Raw genomic sequence first — 22,983 nt, 5'->3', positions numbered from 1 at the left:
AGTCTAACCACCTCAACGATGAGAGCTTTTTCTTAGGCAGTCCCTCGAGCTTAAGGGTACCTCACTTTCACTCCAGCATTGTGGTGTCTGAGGTAACTAATTAGTCCAATACTGTTTCAGCAAATGACTACTGGTTCATCAAATCCTGTGATTTGCTGAAACGGATGGGTAGGATGCTCAGGTTTTCATGCTGTCCTTCCGTTGTTCGTGCTTGGGCTCTACCTGAGCCAACCGAAAACACTCAAAATGGTTGCCATTCACAGATGCTTTTTTTCTAATCTGGGAAAGCTTGGGCTACAGATTCCCAAAAGTTAGTGGAAATATTGCAGTTCTCTTCAGGAGGGCTTCAAGTACATCCTTGAAGCATTTCCTCTGCCCTCCTAATAAGCATTTTCCACGAAAAAGAGCAGAGTCCAGAGCTCATTTTGGCAGTCATGCATCAGAAATGCAGACAAGGCAACTCTTCTAATGCAGCCGATTATGCAATGATTACCAACACTCCACACTGGAGAGGATGGTCTAGGAGAGGAAAATGCTATGTGAATACCTGTTCTGCCAGTGGATTTGCAGGATTTTAAGAAGGCATAGCTGGTGATATCACTCAAAAAATTAGCAGTGTTTGCTGTATGTTGCCCATTTTTTTGACATACACAAGATGGTCGGTAATACTGCTACCTTGTAGACCATACATTAAGGCCATGTTTCAGGTATCTGATATCAAATACTATTCCTCAAATGACTAAAAGCTGCACTGGTACACTGGAGACAATGATCAGTTCCATCTTCAGCACTTGCACTCACTGAGAAGAGGCTTCCAAGGCACAAGGGTTGCCTAGTAGCTCACCATTAATCTTTTTACTTGGGACACATGTTACGTAATGGGAACAAGCTGGCAGAAGACCTTTGTCCTCTGAATGTTTAGTCAAAGACTCATTTTCTCATACATTTATGAATACATCGATGATGGCTTAGGGCTCAGCATCTCAGCATGTGCACACACACACACAAACATCATCTACATACTACACAACAGACAACAGAGGAGGGGGTGGCTTTGGTTCTAAACTGGAGGCAAAACAATTGATGCTTCCTACTCACCTGTGATGTGATAGAGTCATACAGCACGTAAACAGACCCATCGGTCCGACTCATCCACGCCAACCAGACATCCCAATCTGACTTAGTCTCGTTTGCCAGCATTTGACCCATAAGCCTCCAAAATCTTCCTATTCATATACCCATCCAGACACCTTTTAAATGTTGTAATTGTACCGACCTCCATCACTTCCTCTAGCAGGTCATGCCATACATGCACCAACCTCTGCATGAAAGTTACCCCTCATGTCTTTTATAAATCTTTCCCCTCTCACACTGAACATACACACTCTAGTTTTGGACTCCCCTACCCTAGAAACAAGACCTTGGCTATTCACCCTATCTATGCACCCCCGTGATTTTATAGAACTCTATAAGGTCATCTATCATCCTCGGACACTCCAGGGAAAAACAGCCCCAGTCTATTCAGCCTCTTCTTATAATTCAAAACCTCCAGTCCTGGCAACATCCTTGTAAATCTTTTCTGCACCCTCTCAATTTTAACAACATCCTTCCGATAGAAGGGTGACCAGAATTGTATGCCATATTCTACAAGTGGCCTCACCAATGTCCTGTATCGTCACAATATCACATTGCAACTCCTGTATGCAATGTTTTGACCAATGAAGAAGAGCATGCCAAATGCCTTCTTCATGACCCTGTCTATCTGCAACTCAATTTTCAAGGAACTATGCACCTGCCCTCTAGGTCTCTTCGTTCAGCAACACTCCCTAGGGCCCTACCATTAATTGTACAACTCCTGCCCTGGTTTGCCTTACCAAAAAGCAACACCTCCCATTTATCTGAATTAAACCCCATCTGCCACTCCTTGGCCATTGGCCCATTCAATCAAAGTTCCGTTGTACTCAGATAACCTTCTTCATTCGCCACTGCATCACCAATTTTGGTGTCATCTGCAAACTTACTAACCATTCCTCCTATAATCACATCCAAATCATTTATATGAAAAGCAGTGAACCCAGCACCGATCTTTGTGGCGCACTACTGGTCAAAAAACTCCAGTCTGAAAACCTACCCTCTACCACCACCCTCTGTCTCCTACCCTCAAGCCAATTTTGTACTCAATTGGCTAACTCCCCCTGGATCCCATGTGATCTAACCTTACTAACCAGTCTACCACGTGGAACCTTGTTGAAAGCTTTGCTGAAGTCCATGTTGCCTCACTGGGACTAAAATCCAAAATCAACTGTAAGTCTTCAACATTGCCTGGTTGACACGGTAACTCAGTGGAGAGACCACTTTGATCAGAACAGGCTTCCAAAACACTACCTTTAAACCCCCTGAACAATTCATATTCATAAAAAAAGGGAGTAAAATTAAAGTGCTGTTTGACCACACCAGTCAAGGAATGGTTACCATCCAGTGACTGCTAAACACGAGCATACTAGTTTTCCTCAAACATAAATGTGAGCAGCTGGCGATAGCAATTAAATTTTGAGTCAAACACACTTTAAAAATATCCCCTCATGTTCAAATTTCATTCCTTCCCAAAAGGAACACACTGGGTTGAGATTGGATAGCTGCCAATGACCAGTTTCCAATCCAAGTTGCTTGCTTCGTTCATGGGCATGAGCTATTTCGCTTTGGAAGACATCACAATTGAACCAATCATTGTTCTTGCTCGCCCGAGACACAAAGTTACAGCAGGAAAACCATTTGGACTAGTGACCAGGACCCGGTCTGATTTTCACTTCTCCCGCCAAGATCACTGTGTCCCTCAGCAACAAAGATCTTTGTTCAAGCCAAGAATTAAACCAGAGTCCTTCACGTCTCTGTGACCTAATTCTGAATCAAGCAGTCAAGTTCTTTACTGTCAAGTTCTTCTCCCATCACTGCCCCCACCCACAAATCCATGGGGAAACAGAAATATAACAAATAGGAGAACTAAAATGGGATTGTAGGCCAACTAATTTTTAAGCAGCTTTTCTATTATCCAGGATGATTGATCCTGTTGCTTCACAAAGTCAATGTCCATGTACTGTCCCCACCTTTTTAACCCTCTCCAGTCCTGATAGTGTTACTGGGTTCATCTGCTCCCACAGAGTCCAAACACTGGGGGCTGGATCCATGTATTTAAAATCATGAATTAAAATCAATAGACACTTCCTAACCCAGCTTTTTGGAGGTTTGTGGCACTGTGGATTAGTAAGTTCACAGTAATAGAGTGTAGCTACAGGACCCTCACAAGCTTGTAGCCGGCTATATTTCCACAGTGTAGACATGACTCAAAAAACTGGCCAAGAATGCCGTGGCTTATCCTCTTGGATACCATGCACCATACGAAGTTCCGGCTTAGGCTATGGCTCAAACTGTGACCTTCTCACCTCCAAATCAAGAGGATTGGGGGCTTTGTTCCATCAGTGTCACTGGGTCAAAATCCTGGAACTCTGTCCATAAGGGCATGGTGGGTCTAACTATAGCACATGGACTGCAACAGTTCAAGAGGATTCACAATCACCTTCTGAAGGCCAGCAAGAGATATGAAATTAATGCTGGCCCAGCCAGTGATGTCCATGTCCCCGAATAAATGAAAGCAGAAATACCACTCCAGGAGGCTTTAACACTAAATCCAAGCCAACTCTGCCAAGCGCAGGACTCTGCCAATGTCACACAATTCAAGATGCCAACTTTGAGAAGGGAGGTTAAACCAATACCCCTATCTGTTCTCGGTTGTACTTAAAATAAGATCTCACACCAACCACTTGGAGGAAGAACGTGAAAGTTCTTCATGTTTTTGGTCTCAATCAACATTACTTTTTAAAAAAATTCTGACCATTATAACACCAAGGTTTGTGGGAGCTTGCTGTGTACTAATCAGCTGTTGTGCGTTCATTACATTACATCAGCAATAACACTTTCAGAAAAAACGTAATTGATTGTAGCATGCTTTGGAACAGCAAGAGATCATGATAGGCAAAATATAAATGTAAGATCTTTCTTTCTATAGCCTCCTTCACTAACCAGATCATGAAACCATTTCTAAAAATTGCTGTAGGCTAATTGTAAAATATTGCCAAGAGCTGAGGGCTGAGGGCTGTTGCAAATCAATTTGCACAGGCCCATCATAAAAGTGTCCACATTCAAACAGAAATTCCTCATCAAACACACCACCCGGCAGATGAAATCCAAACGGATTGCTGTGGTCAGCACTATAATTGCCAGAAAGGATTGAACAAAATGGGACTCATATGGAACAAAAAGATTTAAAAAACAACTCTTGCAATATTTAAGATGCATCTGGATGAGCACAGAAACATAGAAGATAGGAGGCCACTCAGCTCTTTGACCCTGCTCCGCCATTGATCACGATCATGGTTGATCATCCAACTCAATAACCTAATCCTGCTTTCTCCCCATAACCTTTGATCCCATTCGCCCCAGGTGCTATATCTAGCCGCCGCTCAAATACATTCAATGTTTTTGGCATCAACTATTTCCTGTGGTAACGAATTCCACAGGCTCGCCACTCTTTGGGTGAAGAAATGTCTCCTCATCTCCGTCCTAAAATGGTCTACCCCGAATCCTCAGACCGTGACCCCGGTTCTGGACACACCCATCATCCGGAACATTCTCCCTGCATCTACCCTGTCTAGTCCTGTTGGAATTTTATAAGTCTCTATAAGATTCCTCCCCACTCATTTGCCTGAACTCCAGCAAAAACAATCCTAACCTAGTCCATCTCTCCTGCCATCCCCGGAATCAGCCTGGTGAATCTTTGGGGCACTCCCTTGAGATCAAGAGCATCCTTCCTCAGAAAAGGAGACCAAAACTGCACACAATATTCTAGGTGTGGTCTCACCAAGGCCCTGTATAACTCCAACAACACATCCCTGCTCCTGTACTCAAAACCTCTTGCACTGAAGGCAAACATACCATTTACCTTCTTTACTACCTACTGCACCTGCATGCTTACCTTAAGTGACTGGTGCACAAGGATGCCTAGGTCCTGCCGCATACTCCCCTCTCCCAATTTACAGCCATTCAGGTAATAATCGGCCTTCTTGCTTTTGCTTCCAAAGTGAATCATCTCTCATTTATCCAAATTATACTGTATCTGCCATTGATTTAACCACTCACCCAACCTGTTGAGATCATGCTGAAGGATCTCTGCATCCTCATTACAGTTCACCCTCCCACCCAACTTGTAACATCTCCAAGTTTGCAGATGATACCATTTTGTTCCCTCATTGAAATCAATAATATATATTGTGAATAGCTTGTATCTCAGCACCAATCCCTGTGGCACCCCAGTAGTTACTGCCTGCCAATTTGAAAAGGACCCATTAATTCCTACTCTTTGTTTCCTCTCTGCCAACTAGTCTTCTATCCATCTCAATATACTTCCCCCAATCCCATGCGCTTTAATCTTGCGCAATAATATCTTATGCAGGACTTTGTCAAACGCTTTCTGAAAGTCCAAATAAACCACATCGACCGGATCCCTCTTGTCAACTCTACTGGTTACATCTTCATAGAATTCCAAAAGATTTATCAAGCATGATTTCCCGTTCATAAATCTGTGCTGACTCTGTCTGATCCTGCCACTGCTTTCTAAATGCTCCGCTATAAAGTCTTTGATAATGGATTTGAGAATTTTGCCCAGAATTCCCTGAGAATTTACCGATGTTAGGCTTACTGGTCTATAATTCCCTGTTTTCTCTCTACCTCCCTTCTTAAATATTGGAGTGACATTAGCCACCCTCCAATCTGCAGGGACTGTTCCAGAGTCCATAACATCCTTAAAGTTGATGCATTTGTGGTCATCTACTTCTAGAGCCACTTCCTTAAATGTAGATTATCAAGCCCTGGGGATTTATCTGCCTTCAAACCCATCAATTTTACCAGCACCATTTCTCTACTAATATTGATCTCCCTCAATTCTTCCCTCTCACTAAATCTTGCATTCTCCAACATTTCTGGTATCTGAAAATACTAGGGCATGGTAGGCTATGGATCAAGTGCCGGTAAACGGGATTAGTGCAGTTTGGCGTTTGCTCATTGGCATAGGCATGGTGTGCCAAAGGGCCTGTTTTTATGAAAAGGAATCATAAAATCTAGATACCCACCAGATCAAAAAAAGACACCCACCCACACACACAAAAATTTGCCAAGAGACGTTTGTGAAGCAGGTTAGCACCGATATGTTTAAGGGGCAGGCTGGAGGTATACATGAGGGAGAAAGAAAAGAGTGAACAGGAAGAAGTTTGTGACAATGTGAATGCAATGGAGACCACTGAACCAAAAGGCTCTGGCTCTGGGCTGCACCATAATATAAAATTGTGATCTGCAAATATATGTCGACCAAACAGCAGCCGCCTCAGAATACTTTGCTTAGGGTTAGGGAGAGACGCAAAGAAGTGAGGAAGGAGTGTTGACTGCAACAAGTATATGTTTATGCTATTAGGATAAATTGGCAATGGCTAATCAAGTTTTCTCATATTATATATAAATAATTAAGGTATGAAGTCCAATTCCTTCAGGTCATCAACTGTTATTTAAGCTTTTCTTTTAAAAAATATATTAAATTTAACTGATCTTCCTTACTTATGTCTATTTCACTCTCTTTCAATCTGATTATTCCTTTTATCTCCACTTTTTTTTTTTCCTGTATCTAATCTGATATTAAATTCACCAGACTAACCTGTCAAGCCTTTCAATTTGAAGCGTCATATTGGACTTAAAAAGATTAACTCTGTTTCTCTCTCCACCAATGCTGCAATACCTATGAGTTTCTCCAGCACTATGTTTTTATTTCAGATTTCCAGCATCCACAGCATTCTGCTTTTACCACTTTCCTTTGCTTATTTTTCAGTCTACTGCTCCAACTGTCCTGTTGCACTATCAATTGGCACTTTCGAAACTACATGAATAAAAATTTTAAAAATGAAACATGCAGAAATAAATCTAATTAACAGCATGCACTATGAGATGCCTTCCTTCAGCAAAATTTAGGCTATAGATGTTTCCATACTAATGTATCCAATGGCTTTTTTGATTCAACGTTATACAACACAATTTTAGATATCCAAAATCTTAAAGCACCTTTCAATTCAATATTGCTTATTTTTGCTCATCAGGTCACTTTTGTGACAAGTGCAACATGTAATGCCTCAAGTCTGACCTTTTTAGCCCATCAATTGGCATTGTTAACTTTGCTTCTCTCTCCAAAAGATGCTGTCAGAGCTGCTACATCTGTCCAGCATTTTCAGATTTTACTTCAGACTTCCAGTATCTTACTTTTGTCTTCATATTTGCTGACATTTTTTTCATAAAAATTTCTTTTATCCCTCTGTTTGGGGCTGCAATTGGAGTATGTGCCTTGAGCAGAATGCTTCTCTGGAGCAATCAGAAGGACGGTAAAGTACTTTCCACAGCATAAATGAAGCTACATAATCTCCGTTTCCTACTGCATATAAATTGCTAATTAACAAGAAATGGAATTATAAAGATCTTGTTAAAGCATATCAAATCAGGGCTTTAGAACACAAAGAAAGCAACAGGCCTGGCAGTATTTAACGAGGAGGGGGCCCAACAGCCAACAATAAAAGCCAGGAAGAATGCATTAAAGTATCAAAATTCTATATTAAAAGCAGATTCTGGAAATCTGAATTATAAACTGAAAGAATTGGAATACTCAACAGGTTTGGCAACATTTGTGCACAGAGAAACAAGAGTGAAATTTTGAGGCAAGTATGACCTCTCCCCTTGAGTTGGGGTTAAATATTGGACTTGAAATTTAAAGTCTTTCTCTCTCCAAAAACACTGCCAGACCTACTGAGTACTTTCAGCACTATTTCTGTAAAAATAATTTAAACATAAAAGTAAATGTTTTATGGACACTAGAAATCCAACAAATTACACAATATCACATAACTTGTGAATCAAAAACAAAGAAAAAATTGCTATAAACATGCTAATTCAGATGAAAACACCTGTAAAACATACAAAAACATTCATGTTTCAGGTATAATTCTTCTTCAGAATAATTATCCCCAATCTGTTAATATTTCTCTTCACAGATTGATTATCAAGGGTTACGGAGAGAATGGGGTTGAGGAACTCATCAGCCATGATTGAATGGCGGTACAGACTCGATGGGCCAAATGGCCTAATTTATGCTCTTATGTCTTATGGTCAGATGCTGCCAACCACATCAATATTTTGTTGTTTTTTAGCTTTGTACAAACATTTGTCTGTATCCAAATTCACATACACAAATTCAGACAGATATACAAATGCTAATTCAAGGCAAAGTTCAGATTGTCAAAAACTATTTGTGAAAGGCAATTCATGGCATTTAAATTGTGATATTTCTGTGTTCCAACTGTATGTGTACTACCAGGTTTTAATCCCCTTTTAAGATTTAATTAGTTTTCATAAGCCAACATCTCGATGACTGTAACCTTCATTATAGATTTATAATTCTTAGGTTATCAAACAAGCTGTCATGTCATATAGCCCTACATTAATATCTCACTAGTTTATAACGATCCAACAATAAAACTCAATTTACCCCAACACTTTGGACTCCCTGACCATCAAGCCATCTGTCCTCAATAAATTGGCGACATAACAGGTGTTATAAACCCCACAGACTTTATTACCTGCTATGCTTTCTAATTAGCTACCTGTCTTAGTTCTGACATATGACACAACCTATAAAATTATTGTTGATGATGTACAATTAAGTTGATTGCACTTACCCGATTCTTTGTGAAAAGTAAATCAATGGTGGCATCTGCAATGATATTCATGCGTAGTTCAAATGCAAGAATTTGCCTTGGCTTTCTAGGCTTTGCTAATTCAGTGACCTTCAATGTCTGATAGTCAGCCGGAAAGAAAAACTTCCATAAACATTCCCTGCAACAAGAAAACAATGCATTTGAAGGGAATTTTTATTTGAAACAAGGAGAGAAAGCAATTTACTGTACACTGGCTGGGATTTTGTAGCATAATGGTACCTCTTTACATGTTGTTCCAACTTTTTGCACATTCTGCAAGTCTCAGACAAAACAAATGCAAGTGATGTGTATATCTATGAACTTCAAACAGTACGACACCCAGAAATATCTCAGCATTCTTACATATAATTCACACCAAACCAAAGATTAATTACCTTAACCTCTAAGCAATTAACAGTACTAACAGTAAAATACAACATCAAAACAGAAAGAAAATACTTTGAGAAACAATAACTTGAATATTATGCATAAATACACCTATGCTAGCAGTTTATCAAGATCAGGATCAAAAATATTTTCTTCCTCACATTCCAACAGGAGAAAACTAACCTTGCCTCTGCAGAACCTACACCCATAGTCATCTTCAATGAAATCTGTTCACTTATTTATTTTTATTTTCAGAAGTTTTGGATCATCAATAAAATGCATTCAAATCCCAAAACAAAACTCACAAATATTTGGAAAATATCAGTGATGAAATTACTGCAGCCACCTATTTACTAAACTGCACATTTTCAGATCTAAGCAACAGATGATATGAAGTTGATATTGATTCAGTACGAAAATTGCAAACTACTGTAGATGTTGGAAATCCAAAATAAAAACAAAAAAAAATTAAAAATACTTGTCAGTTCAGGCAGTGTAGGTAGAAAGAGAAGTGGAGTTCAGTGACTAAAGGAATGATGGTGCCAAGGCAATGAATAAACAAAGTAAAGATGGGTCAAGATGAGGTGTAAATGGGAAAAGCAGAATTACGACCATCTGCCATTTAAAACCATTATCCTAAAAACTTGGACAGAAATTATCAAATGATTATAAGATTAATATAAGCTGATTTTGCATCATTTAATTTTGTTTAAACAAAAATATTGCCATCAGTGAAGGCCTCTTTTCAGCTTCTTTTTCAATGCTCAGAAATCTAGAGAATAGCAAACCATGCTATGTGCATGTTTAACTGAACACATACATAACTCCACTCTTGCCATTTATACTAAACAGTGCAATTGTAGAAGGTGGCACGCACCATTGTGGCGAGTGTAACAGTACTAGCAACAGTATTAAAGGGCAAGAGAGGAAGTAGAACTTAAGAGTTTTGTTGCACTTAAATGAATGAACACACATCCTTACATGGACATACAAATATATAACACAAATGACAATAGCTGGCTGTATTATATGGTTCCTTCAACATAGAGAAGTTTCTCAATACATTTCGGATATTGTCTGAAGAAAGAAATGAAGAATGAATTCAATAAAGATAGTGACAAAAATCTATTTACTCAGGTAGGAGAGATCTAGAACATCAAAGTACTATATAATCTTAAAATTACAGCAAAGCTTGTTATAACCGAAATCAGGAACCATTTATTCACACAAAGAGTGGTGGAAACTTGTTACCCAATACCTTGGCTTTACGTAACTACAGCCACGTCAACACCATTTTATGGAGATTGAGACTGACATTTTTTATCAATTATTGCTAACTAGAGGACTACAAAATAAACGTGTAAATTAAGTTGAGGTATAGCCATAATTTATTGAATGATAGGACAGGTTCAAGAGGTTGAACTTCATTATCTTATTCCCATATTAAATTAAATATTAGGAGGGCAGAACAGACATGGAGTCAAATGGGTGGGTTTTAAAGAGTGACGGCCAGTTTCAAAAACATGCAGAGGGAGCAAATTTGAAAGTGTGGGATTTTGATTTGGGATGGAATAGGTTACAAATGATCTGGTTCAGTGTAAGATAGTAACTGAGCAAAGACAGGGTATGGAATTTATGACAAGACAACTGCAGGTCATCCAGGATTGGATTTCAGCATGCTCGAGTATGTTGTTTCTTGATAATAGCATTTATATTCTGAACAAGTGGTAGAGGAAACTAAAGAATTAAGCAAAGCATCAGACTTAAGGAAAAGACATACAATTGCACAAAGACACATGGCAGGTCAGATGATTGCCATTATTAAATCTCTGGTCAGAATAGAAAGAAGAAAAAGTTTGGAAGAAGAAATTGCAGTATGAGAGTTTCTACAGGTATCTAAAACGGAAACAAAATAAACAAGCTGAGTGCTGGTCCTCTATAGAGAAAGAATGGGAACTAATAGAGAATAATAAGAAAATTAACAAAGATTTGCTTCTGCCTTCACCACCGAGGACACAAGAAACGTCGCAGTAATAGCTATTCATCAGGACATGAAAGGAAGAGCGGAATTACGTGAAACTGCAATCGCCAGGGTAGTGGTGCAAACTGATCAAGCTGCAGGCTAACAAGTCCGAGTTCTGCTGGACTTCACAGTGGGGTCTTTAAAAGGTAACTAAAAACATAGTCGATGCATTGATGTTAATTTTATGAAAGTCACAAGGTTCTAGAAAGGTCTAACAGAGACAAAAAGCAGAAAACTAAATCAGCCAGTTATCTTGATGCCTGTTATGCAGAAGGTATTAGAATTGATCACAAAGAAGCTTATAGCTGGGCACTCAGAAAAAATTAAGCTAACTGGGAAGTCAGCATGGCTTTATGCAAAGGAAATCATGTTTTAGCCAATTTACTGGAGTCTTTGAAGGAGTAACATATACCGTAATAAACAGGAGCCTGTTGATTACTGTTTTTGGATTTCCAGAAGGCGTACAGCTAGGCAGCACACAGAAAGTATTAAGCAAAATAAAAGCAAATGGTATAGGCGGTAACATACTAGCATTGATAGAAAATTGGCCAGGTGACAAAAAATAAAAAGAGTATGCATAAATGGGTCTTTTTCTGATTGGCAGAATGTCTTGAGTGGAATCCTGCAGGGATCTTAGTTATTTATATCAATGACTAATACGAGGACAGTGAAGAGATGGCAGCTAAATTTTCAGATAATACAAAGTAAGAAAGCATATTGTGAAGTTGACAGAACAAGCATGCAAACAAGCTAACTAAAATGGTCAAAAATCAAATCAGCTGGAATCTAACATGGGGGAAACATGAAATTGTTCACTTTAGCAGGACCAATTTTTTTAAAAAACGATTATTTAAACAATGAATATGATCAGTGAATTCCAAAGTACGCAGGGTTCTAGGTGTTCAAACAGATGACTCAAGAAGTTAATCTGTGGATACAGCAAGCAATTAAGGAGGCTAGCTACACATTATTTCAAGAGGAATTGATACTAAAAGCAGGGATATAATGTTTCGGTTTATAATGCATTGGTGAGACCACTTTGTACATATTGTGTACAGATTTAGTCCACCTATTTAAGGAAACATGTAAATAAGTTGGAGACATTTCAGAGGAGATCTATTCCATTGATACCTGAAATGAGTAGTTTGTCTTCAGAAGGTAGGTTCGACAGACTGAGCTTGTTTGCAACGAAGTTGAGCAACGTAGCCAACATCCTGAACCATCTTGAAAATATGGACGTGGAAATTTATGTTTCCTCTTGTGAGGTAGTCCAGAACTAGGAAGCACTGTTTTAAAATTAGGGATCACCCTTTTAGCAAAGAGGTACGTGGAATTTTTTTCTTAAAGACAGTGGAAGTCAAGTCACTGAACATTTTTAAGGCAGAAATAGATAGACTTTTGTTAGTTAACAGAATCAAACGTTATCACACTCGATGGCAACGTACAATTGGAAACACAAACCAATCTAATTCAATGGTAGAGCAGATACGAGGGACAAAATGTTTACTCAGAGTCATAGAGATATACAGCACAGAAACAGACTATTTGGTTCAACTCTTCCACACTGACCAGATATCCTAAATTAATCTAGTCCCAGCATTTGGTTCATATCCCTCTAAACCCTTCCTATTCATATACCTATCCAGATGCCTTTTAAATGTTGTAATTGGACCAGCCTCTACCACTTTTTCTGGCAGCTCATTCCACACACGCACAACACATTGTGTGAAGACGTTGTCCCTTAGGCCCCTTTTAAATCTTTCCCCTCTCGATTTGGACTTCCCCACCCTGGGGAAAAGACATTGCTATTCACCCTATCCGTGCCAGTTTCGATTTTATAAACCTCTATAAGGTCATCCCTCAACCTCCGACACGCCAGAAAAGATATCCCCAGCCTACTTAGCATCTCCCTATAGCTCAAACCCTCCAGCTCTGGCAAAATCATTCCCATAGCAGGGAGACCAGAACTGCATGCAGCATTTCAATAGTGGCCTAACCAATGTCCCATACAGCTGTAACATGACCTTCCAACTCCAAGACTCAATGCAATGACCAATAAAGGCAATCATACAATACACCTTCTTCAATATCCTATCTACTTGCAATTCCACTTTCAAGGAACTATGAAACTGCACTCCAAGGTCTCTTTGTTCAGAATCACTCCCTAGGACCTTATCATTGACTGTCCTGCCCTGATTTGTCATTCCAAAATGTAGCACCTCACATTTATCTAAATTAAACTCCATCTGCCACTCCTCGGCTCATTGGCCCATTTGATTAAGGTCCTGTTGTACTCTGATGTAACCTTCTTTGTTGTCCACTACAATTCCAATTTTGCTGTCATCTGCAAACTTACTAAACATACGTCCTTTTTAAAAATCCAAATCATTGATATACGCGACAGAAAGCAGTGGTCCCAGCACCGATCCTTGTGGCACACCACTGGTCATAGGCCTCCAGTCTGAAAAGCAACCCTCCACCACCACCCTTTGTCTTCTACATTTGAGCCAGTTCTACATCGAAATACCAAGTTCTCCCTCTATTCCATGTGATGTAACCTTTCTAACCAGTCTACCATAAGGAACCTTGTTGAACACCCTACTGGAGTCCATATAGATCACGTCCACCGCTCTGCCCTTATCAATCCTCTTTCATCACTTCTTCAAAAAACTCAATCAAGTTCATGAGATACAATTTCCCACACACAAAGCCATGCTAACTATCCCTAATCAGCTCTTGCCTTTCCAAGCAGATGTAAATCCTGTCCCTCAGAATCCCCTCCAACAATTTGCATACTACCGATATCAGGTTCACCGGTCTATAGTTCCCTGGTTTTTCCTTACCATCCTTCTTAAATGGCCAACCTCCAGTTTTCCGGCACCTTGCCTGTGGCTATCGATGATACAAATATCTCAGCAAAGGGCCCAGCAATCACTTCCCTAGCTTCCCACAGAGTTCTAGGGTACACATGACCAGGTCCCTGGGATTTATTCAGCTTCGTGCATTTTAAGATGTTCCGCACCTCCTCCTCTGTAATACAGACATTTTTCAAGACGTCACTATTTATTTCCCCACGTTTTCTAGTTTCCATACCCTTCTCCACCGTAAACACTGATGCAAATTATTCATTTAGAATCTCCTCCATCTCCTGCAGTTCCACACATGGGTAGCCTTGTTGATCTTTAAGGGACACTATTCTCTCCCTAGTTACCCTTTTGTCCTTAACGTATTTGTAGAAACCCTTTGGATTCTCCTTACCCTTATTTGCCAAAGCTATTTCATGTCCCCTTTTTGCCCTCCTGATTTCCCTCTTAAGTGTATTCCTACTGCCTTTATACTCTTCGAGGGATTCACTCGATCGCTGCTGTCTATACCTAACATATGTTTCCTTCTTATTCTTAACCAAAATTTCAATTTCTCTAATCATCCAGCATTCCCTACACTAACCAGCCTTGTCCTTCACCCTAACAGGAACATAGTGACTCTGGACACTCAATGTCTCATTTTTGAAGGCTTCCCATTCTCCAGCTGTCCCTTTAGCCATGAACATCTGCTCCCAATCAACTTTTGAAAGTTCTTGCCTAATACTGTCAAAATTGGCCTTCCTCCAATTTAGAACTTTAACTTTTAGATCAGGTCTATCCTTTTCCATCACTATTTTAAAACTAATAGAACTGTGGTCAGAGATAGTAGGAACTGCAGATGCTGGAGAATCTGAGATAACAAGGTGTAGAGCTGGATGAACACAGCAGGACAACCAGCATCAGAGGAGCAAGAAAGCTGATGTTTCAGGCCTAGACCCTTCTTCAGAAATGGGGGAGGGGAAGGGGGTTCTGAAATAAATAGGGAGAGAGGGGGAGGCGGATAGAAGATGGATAGAGGAGAACATAGGTGGAGAGAAGACAGACAGGTCAAAGAGGCAGGGGTGGAGCCAGTAAAGGTGAGTGTAGGTGGTGAGTTAGGGTGGGAATAGGTCAGTCCAGGGAGGACGGACAGGTCAAGAGGGCGGGATGAGGTTAGTAGGTAGGAGATGGGGGTGGGGCTTGAGGTGGGAGGAAGGACAGTTTAGGGAGGTGGGGACAAGCTGGGCTGGTTTTGGGATGCAGTTGGGAAGGGGAGATTTTGAAGCTTGTGAAGTCCACACTGATACCATTGGGTTCCCAAGCGAAATATGAGGTGCTGTTCCTGCAACCTTCGGGTGACATCGTTGTGGCACTGCGGGAGGCCCAGGATGGACATGTCGTCTCAGGAGTGGGAGGGGGAGTTGAAATGGTTCACAACTAGGAGGTGCAGTTGTTTGTTGCGAACCGAGCGTAGATATTCCGCAAAACGGTCCCCAAGCCTCCGCTTGGTTTCCCCGGTGTAGAGGAGGCCACATCTGGAACAGCGGATGCAGTATACCACATTAGCTGATGCGCAGGTGAACATCTGCTTGATGTGGAAGGTCTTCTTGGGGCTTGGGATGGGGGTGAGGGGGGAGGTTCAGGGGTAGGTGTAGCACTTCCTGCGGTTGCAGGGAAAAGTGCCAGGTGTGGTGGGGCTGGAGGGGAGTGTGGAGCGGACAAGGGAGTCATGGAGAGAGTGGTCCTCCGGAAAGCAGATAAGGGTGGGGAGGGAAAAATGTCTTTGGTGGTGGGGTCGGATTGCAGATGGCAGAAGTGTCGGAGGTTGATGCGTTGGATCCGGAGGTTGGTGGGGTGGTATGTGAGGACGAGGGGGATTCTGTTTTGGTTGTTATTGCGGGGAGGGGGTGGGAGGGATGAGTTGCAGGAAATGTGAGAGACACGGTCGAGGGCGTTCTCGTCCACTGAGGGGGGGAAGTTGCGGTCCTTGAAAAATGAGGACAACTGAGATGTACGGGAGTGGAATGCCTCATCCTGGGAGCAGATGCAGCGGAGGCAAAGGAATTGGGAATAGGGGATAACATTTTTGCAGGAAGGTGGTTGGGAGAAGGTGTATTCTAGTCACTGGCCCCAAAGTGCTCCCCTACTGACACCTCAGTCACTTGTCCGGCCTTATTTTCCAAGAGTAGATCCAGTTTTGCACCTTCTCTAGTAGATGTATCCTCATAATAAATAAGAAAATTTTCTTGTACACACTTAAAATCCTTTCCATCCAAACCTTTATCGTTATGGCAGTCCTAGTCTAAGTTTGCAAAGTTAAAATCCCCTACCATAACCACTCTATTATTCTTACAGATAACAGATTTCCTTACAAATTTGTTTCTCAATTTCCTGCTGACAACTGTGGGGTCTATAGTACAATCCCAATAAGGTGATCATCCCTTTCTTATTTTTCAGTTCCACCCAAATAATTTCCCAGAACATATTCCCAGGAATATCCTCCCTAAATACAGCAGTAACGTTATCCTTAATCAAAAATGCCACTGCCCCTGCTCTCTTGTCCCCCTTTTGATCCTTCCTATAGCATCTATACCCTGGAACATCTAGCTGCCAGCCCTGTCTGTCCCTGAACCATGCCTCTGTAATAGCTTTGATATCCCAGTCCCATGTTCCCAGTCACGCTCTGAGTTCATCTGCCTTACCTCTTGCATTGAAATAAATGCAGTTCAATTTATCAATTCTACTTCCTTCTCTACTTTGCTCCTGCCTGCCCTGTCTGTTTGACTTACTCCTTTTCCGAACTGTACCAGTCTCAGACTGATCTCTTTGCTCACTATCTCCCTGGGTCCCACTCCCTGCCCCCACCCCATTCTAGTTTAAATCCTCCCGAGCAGCTCCAGTAGATCTCCCCGCCGGTATATTAGCCCCTTTCCAATTCAGGTGCCATCTGTCCTGCTTATACAGGTCACTTCTCCCCCAGAAGACACTCCAATGATCCAAAAATGTGAATCCTTCTCCCCTGCACCAGCTCCTCTGCTCTATCCTCTTATTCCTACCCTCACTAGCTTGTGGCATTGGCAGTAATCCAGATATTACTACCCTGGAGGTATTTTTTAAATTCTTGCCTAACTTCCTATATTCTCTCCTCAGAATCTCATACTAGGTCGTTAGTATTAATGTATACAACAACCTCCTTCTGGCTTCTCTCCCCTGTGAGAATATTCTGCACCTTCTCTAAGGGATCTTTAATCCTGGCTCTGGGGAGGCAACACACCATTCTGATGTCTCATTGTCGGCTGCAGAATCGTCTGTCTGTGCCTCTGACTAGACAGTTCCCTATCACAATCAATTGCTTGGAACCTGGCACACCCCTCATTACATTAGAGCCAGTCTCGGTACCAGGAACCTGGCTGTCCATGCTACATTCCCTTGAGAGTCCATCACCTCCCACATTTTCCAAAACAGCATAGTTGTTTGAGATGGGGATAGCCACAGGACAGTCCTGCATCACCTGCCTCCCTCTCTTACCTTTCCTAGAGGTCACCGATCTACCTGATTTGATCTTCGGTTTATCTCCCTTCCTGCAACTACCATCCATCACACCCTCTAGCTCCTGTAAATTCCTCATTGCCTCTAATTGCTGCTCCAACCAATCCATGTGATCCAATAGGATTTGCAACCAAACACTTCCTGCAGACATGGAAACTCTCCCTAATCTCCCACATCCAACAGGAAGACCACATCACTCTCATAAAGGCCATCTTTGCACTTAACAATTTACAGGCCCAGCAAATAGCACAATCTTACTGCCCTAAAAACACTGCTCCAGGCTAGCTTAATGCCCGTGGTTTTATATTTTTAACGTTTAATCAAGAAATAAATCTCAATAATAACACAATCAAAAATCTCTACAGTCACATGTAAATATCTTAATCATCTGTCAGCATCATCTTTGTTCAGTTTGATAGGAGGAATATTTCAAGAATTTTAATACTAACTTTCCTTTCTTCACAGCGGAAATGTAGAAATTTACAGCACAGAATGAAGCCATTCAGGCGATTGTGCCTGCACTAGCTTACAAACAGCCATCCAGTCTAACCCCACTTCCCATCTCTTAGTCTGTAGCTTGACAGATTATGGCACTTCAAGTCCATATCCAAGTATTTTTTAAATGTTACAAACACTTTTGCCGCTATTAACCATTCTTTCAAATACTGACTTTCACATCTCCTCAATTTTCTATCTCTTATCCAGAAACTGCACCAGTCTTCTCAATCAAGAAGAATAGGACTTTGTCACCAATTCTACCTAGAACACCCCATTGATTCTAAAGAATTAAGTACCATCACCATCACTAGATAATTGGTATTAGACAAACTAATAGCCCTAAAGGGAAATAAGTCACCTGGCATAATGACTTGCATTCTATGATCCTAAAAGATGTAGCTAAAGAGATATTGGATGCATTTGTTATAATTTTTGAAGAATCCTTGGATTATGGATAAGTACTGGAAGATTGGAAAACTGCCAGTGATAATCCTATCGAAAAAGGAAGAGAGGCAAAAAGCAGGAAACTAAACGCCAATTAGCCTAACATCTATTGTTGGAAGAAAGTTGGAATCAAGTATTCAGGAAGTAACAGTAGCATATTTGGAAAAATCATATAATCAAGCAGAGTCAGCATAACTTCACAAAAAGGATATTGTGTTTGACTAATTTATTAGAGTTTTTCAATCAAGTTTTAACCAGACTGAATAGAGGTGATCCAGATGATGTGCTGTATTTGGACTTCCAGAATGAATTCAACAAGGTACTTCACAAAATGTTAAGTCGTAAGATAACTGCCGATGGTTTTGGACGTGGTATAGTGGCATGGATAGAGAATTGACTGATGGGCAGGAACAGGGATAAGGGAAGTTTTTTCAGGTTAGTGATCTGAAACCAATGGGGCAGCATGGGGATCAGCGCTGGGACCGCAACAGTTTATAATATATGTAATGTCTTGCAAGGAAGGAAGCAAATGTACTGTAGTTAAAATTTGCAGATAGCACAAAAGAAGATGGAAAGGCAAGTTAAGAGAGGAATAAATATAGTTTTGAGAGATATTGATTTGTTAAACGAGCAAGTTGACAAATGAGGCATAATGTTGGAAAATGCTAAGTTTTTCCTTTTGGACGGGAAAGCAAAAGAACACATTATTTGAGAAAAGCTGCAGAAAGCTGCAACATGAATGGAGTTGGGGGTATTTGTGCATGAAAAAAGCACACAGGCACAACAGGTAATCAGGATTGCAAATGGAATGTTGGCTCTTATTTCAAATGGTCTGGAGTATAAGAGTAGGGAAGTCTTACTGCAACTGAACAAGGTGCTGGGAGATGACATGCGGAGTACTGTGAACAGTTTTGATCCCTTATTTAACAAAATATTACTTCATTGAAGACACTTGATAGAAGGTTCACTAGGATAATCTCTGGCTAGGTGGGATTGTCTTAGGAGCTAAGGTTAAACAGATTGGAATCAGTAGAATTTAGAAGAATGAGGTGATCTCACTGAAACATAGGGGATTCATAAAAAGCTTGACAACGTAATTACTGAGAGGATATTTCCCTTCATGGGAGAGTCTACGATCAGACTGCATAGTCTCAGAATCAAGGGGCTGTCAATTTAAGACTGAGTTAAGGAGGAATTTCGTCTCAGAGGGTTTGGTGTCTTTGGAATTCAGAGCTGAGAGGTCACAGTCCTTATGTATATTGAAGGCTGAGCACAATAAATTCTTGATCAGTAGGGGAATCAAGGGTTATGGGGAAAGGATGGTATTATTACTTGTCACTTATCAGCCCATCCTTGAATTTTGACTGGGCCTTTGTGCTCTCAAGTAAGGACTGCTGCATTAACAGGGAATTGCAAATGAAACTGATCACCAAGCAATTACTGGTGAATATTCCACTGCTAACTTTATGATGGGAGGTTAGTAGAGGCAGTCGAGGATTGTTTTGGTGACGAATATACCCTGAAGAACTGCTCAATAATCCAACTGAGGTAGTCCAGAGAAGGATCACCAGGCTGATACCAGGTATTGAGGTTCTGTCTTAGGAGGAGACGTTGAGTAGATTGGACCTGTACTCATTGGAATATAGAAGAATGAGAGGTGACATTATTGAAACATACAAGATTCTTGGAGGGATTTACATCATACATGTTGAATGGTTGTTGCCCCTTGTGAGAGAGTCTAAAACCAGTGGGCATAAACTCAGGACAAAGGATCACATATTAAGACACAAGATAAGGAAGAACTTCTTCTCTCACAGGACTGTGAATCTATAGATTTCTTTACTACTCAGGGCTGTTGATGCTGAATCATTAAGTATTTCAAGGTTGAGACAGACAGATTTTTAATTAGCTAGGAATCAAGAGTTATGAGGAAAAGGCAGTAAAAAGTGGTGTTGAGGATTGCCAGATCAGTCATAATCTCACTGGAATGCACATCTGACTTGATGGGCTGAATAGTTTACTTCTGCTCCTATGTATTATGGTTTTAAGCCCTGGAACTGAAATGATCAACCACACCACGTTGCTCTGAACTTGGTATGTTACCAAACTTTCACAGGACTGCTGTCATGTTGTTTTGATTACTGCCTCAATATCGAGATCGAGATCAGTCACTCACCCCACCTCTGAAATTCAGGTCTTTGGTCCATGCGTAGACCAAGACTGTAAAGAGGTCTGAAGCACAGCAGTCCTTGCAGAATCTAAACTGAGCAGTGATGTTGGATATACCTGTCAACAACACCTTCCATTTGTTTACTGAAAATTTAGAGTAAACTGGTTAAATATTAACTGTCTATATTGGATTTGTCCTGCTTTTTCTGGAAACTTTTCACATTGTAGGTCAAGTAGTTTTATAGTTGTGCCCAGACCAGCTTGGCTATGGTACTATCCACATAGTGTATTTGAAGTAAACAGTACAAATGCCTTTAAAGGGACAGTAAAGACAGACAAATAAAAGAACGGTTATACTAAGACCTTATTTCTAAAAAGGACAGGTTGGCTCACATGGAGTATGAATACAGCAGAGACCACAACTCAGTTCGACCAAATTACCCATTTCCTATAAATTTCATGAAATTCTATGTATGGCAATCAAACCATGTAACCATAGGACCTGTTGATAAGAGATCTGTAAAGATCTATAAAATAGATCAGCCAAAAAGGGAAAAAATGCCACAAGATTGCATAGCTCAAATAATCAATGAGAAAAACAAAAAAATGGCATAAGCAGAATGGTAAAGTCATGCAAAGAATGCGATTTATTTAATGTTTTGATGCCAACAGAGCAAAATAAACATCGGTGACTTACTAAAAAGGAAAGAAACTAGCAAAATACACTAATCCTGTGGATAAATCTGAAAGTTACACATAAATGATCACCACAAGCATAAGGACAATATTAGGACAGTACAGTAAGAGGACTGAACAACTGAAGGAGTCATACTGGACTCGTAACATTAACTCAGTTTCTCTCTCCAGAGATTCCATGACACCTGCTGAGTATCTCCAGTATTCTTTGTGCTTGTTTCAGGAATGAAATTTGCTTAATTGTGGTTAGTTGTTAACAGCTTTGGCGGAGAGAAAAACAAACCTTAGATCAAAGTAAGATTTTTGTTTTTATTGCTGTTTTACGACTCAATGTAACCTAGGCTCACACAAGATTCTTTAAAGCACACGATAGCACAGTGAAGAGTGTAGGAGAGCATGCCAGCAGCTATACCTGGCATACTTAAAAATGAACTGCTAACTTAGTGGAGCTATAACACAGAAACACTTGCATGCCAAATAATGCAAGCAGTATACGACAGACAGGGCTAATCAATTCCACAACCAACAGGTCAGATCAAAGTTCTGCGGTTCTGTCACATCTAGTCATGAATGGTGACAATTAAACAATGAATGGGAGGCTGATGTAAGTGTCAAGTGGATGAACAAACTGGTCTCCTCCTTAGGTTCCCAGCATCAGAAATGCCAGTCTTCAAACAATTTGATTCACTCCTCGTGAAATCAAGAAATGGCTGACAATATCCTGGCAACAGTACTGAAGACCTATGCTCCAGAACTAGCTGCACTCCTAACCATACTGTTTCCGTACTGGCATTTACACAAAAATCTAGGAAATTTTGCAGATAATTCCCGTGCACAAAAAAAAACAAGACAAATCCACCAGCACTTTTTAAAATTATATTCATTCAAGGGATGTGGCCTTATCTAGATGGGCCAGCATTTATCTCCCATGCCTAATTGCCCTTGAGGTGGTGGTGGTGAGCTGCCACCTTGAATCTCTGCAGTCCTTTTTGGCGTATGCACATCTACATCTACAGGGAGATTCAGGATTTTGACCCAGCAACAGAGAAGGAACGACAACATATTTCCGAGTCAGGATGAGAGGAACTTGCAGGTAGTGGTGTTCCCATGCATCAGGTGCCCTAGTCCTTAAGATGGCAGTGGTTGACATCTGGCAGGTGCTGGATAAGGAGACGGGATCAATTTCTTAGCACAGCTTTTGGATAGTGCACACTGCTGCTACTGTGGGTCAGTGAAGGGAGAGAATGCTTGTAGATAAAAAGTGACAAACGCACAGACTGCTTTGCCTGGATGGTGTCAAGCTTCGAGTGTTGATGAACTGCACTAATCCAAGTAAGTGGGGAATAATCCATTACACTCCTGAATTGGGCCTTGTTGACGGTGACAAGCCCTGGGGAGTTAGGAAATGAGTTCTCACGACAAGGTTGCTAGCCTTTAGGTTAGGCTTGGTAGTTAGACTCACTCAAGTTGGAGATGACCATTGCCTCGCATGATGCAAATGCTACTTGCCATTCATCAGCCCAAGCTTGGATATTGT

At 40.8% G+C, this 22,983-nt stretch overlaps 1 protein-coding gene across 1 annotated transcript in view; it reads right to left on the bottom strand.

Annotated features, from left to right (window-relative positions):
- kiaa1109 (KIAA1109 ortholog) overlaps window positions 1-22,983 on the bottom strand; it is a 433,631-nt gene that overhangs the window by 322,696 nt on the left and 87,952 nt on the right. The window contains exon 15 of the mRNA XM_048608993.1: window positions 8,820-8,976. Coding sequence (XP_048464950.1) covers window positions 8,820-8,976 — 157 coding nt within the window. The remainder of the gene's footprint in view (window positions 1-8,819; window positions 8,977-22,983) is intronic.

The sequence above is a fragment of the Rhincodon typus genome, chromosome 1 (assembly GCF_021869965.1).
Source record: "Rhincodon typus isolate 14 chromosome 1, sRhiTyp1.1, whole genome shotgun sequence".
NCBI classification, from domain to species: Eukaryota; Metazoa; Chordata; class Chondrichthyes; order Orectolobiformes; family Rhincodontidae; genus Rhincodon; species Rhincodon typus.
Note: the sequence above shows the minus strand (reverse complement) of the source record. Positions and strands in the feature narration are given on the sequence as shown.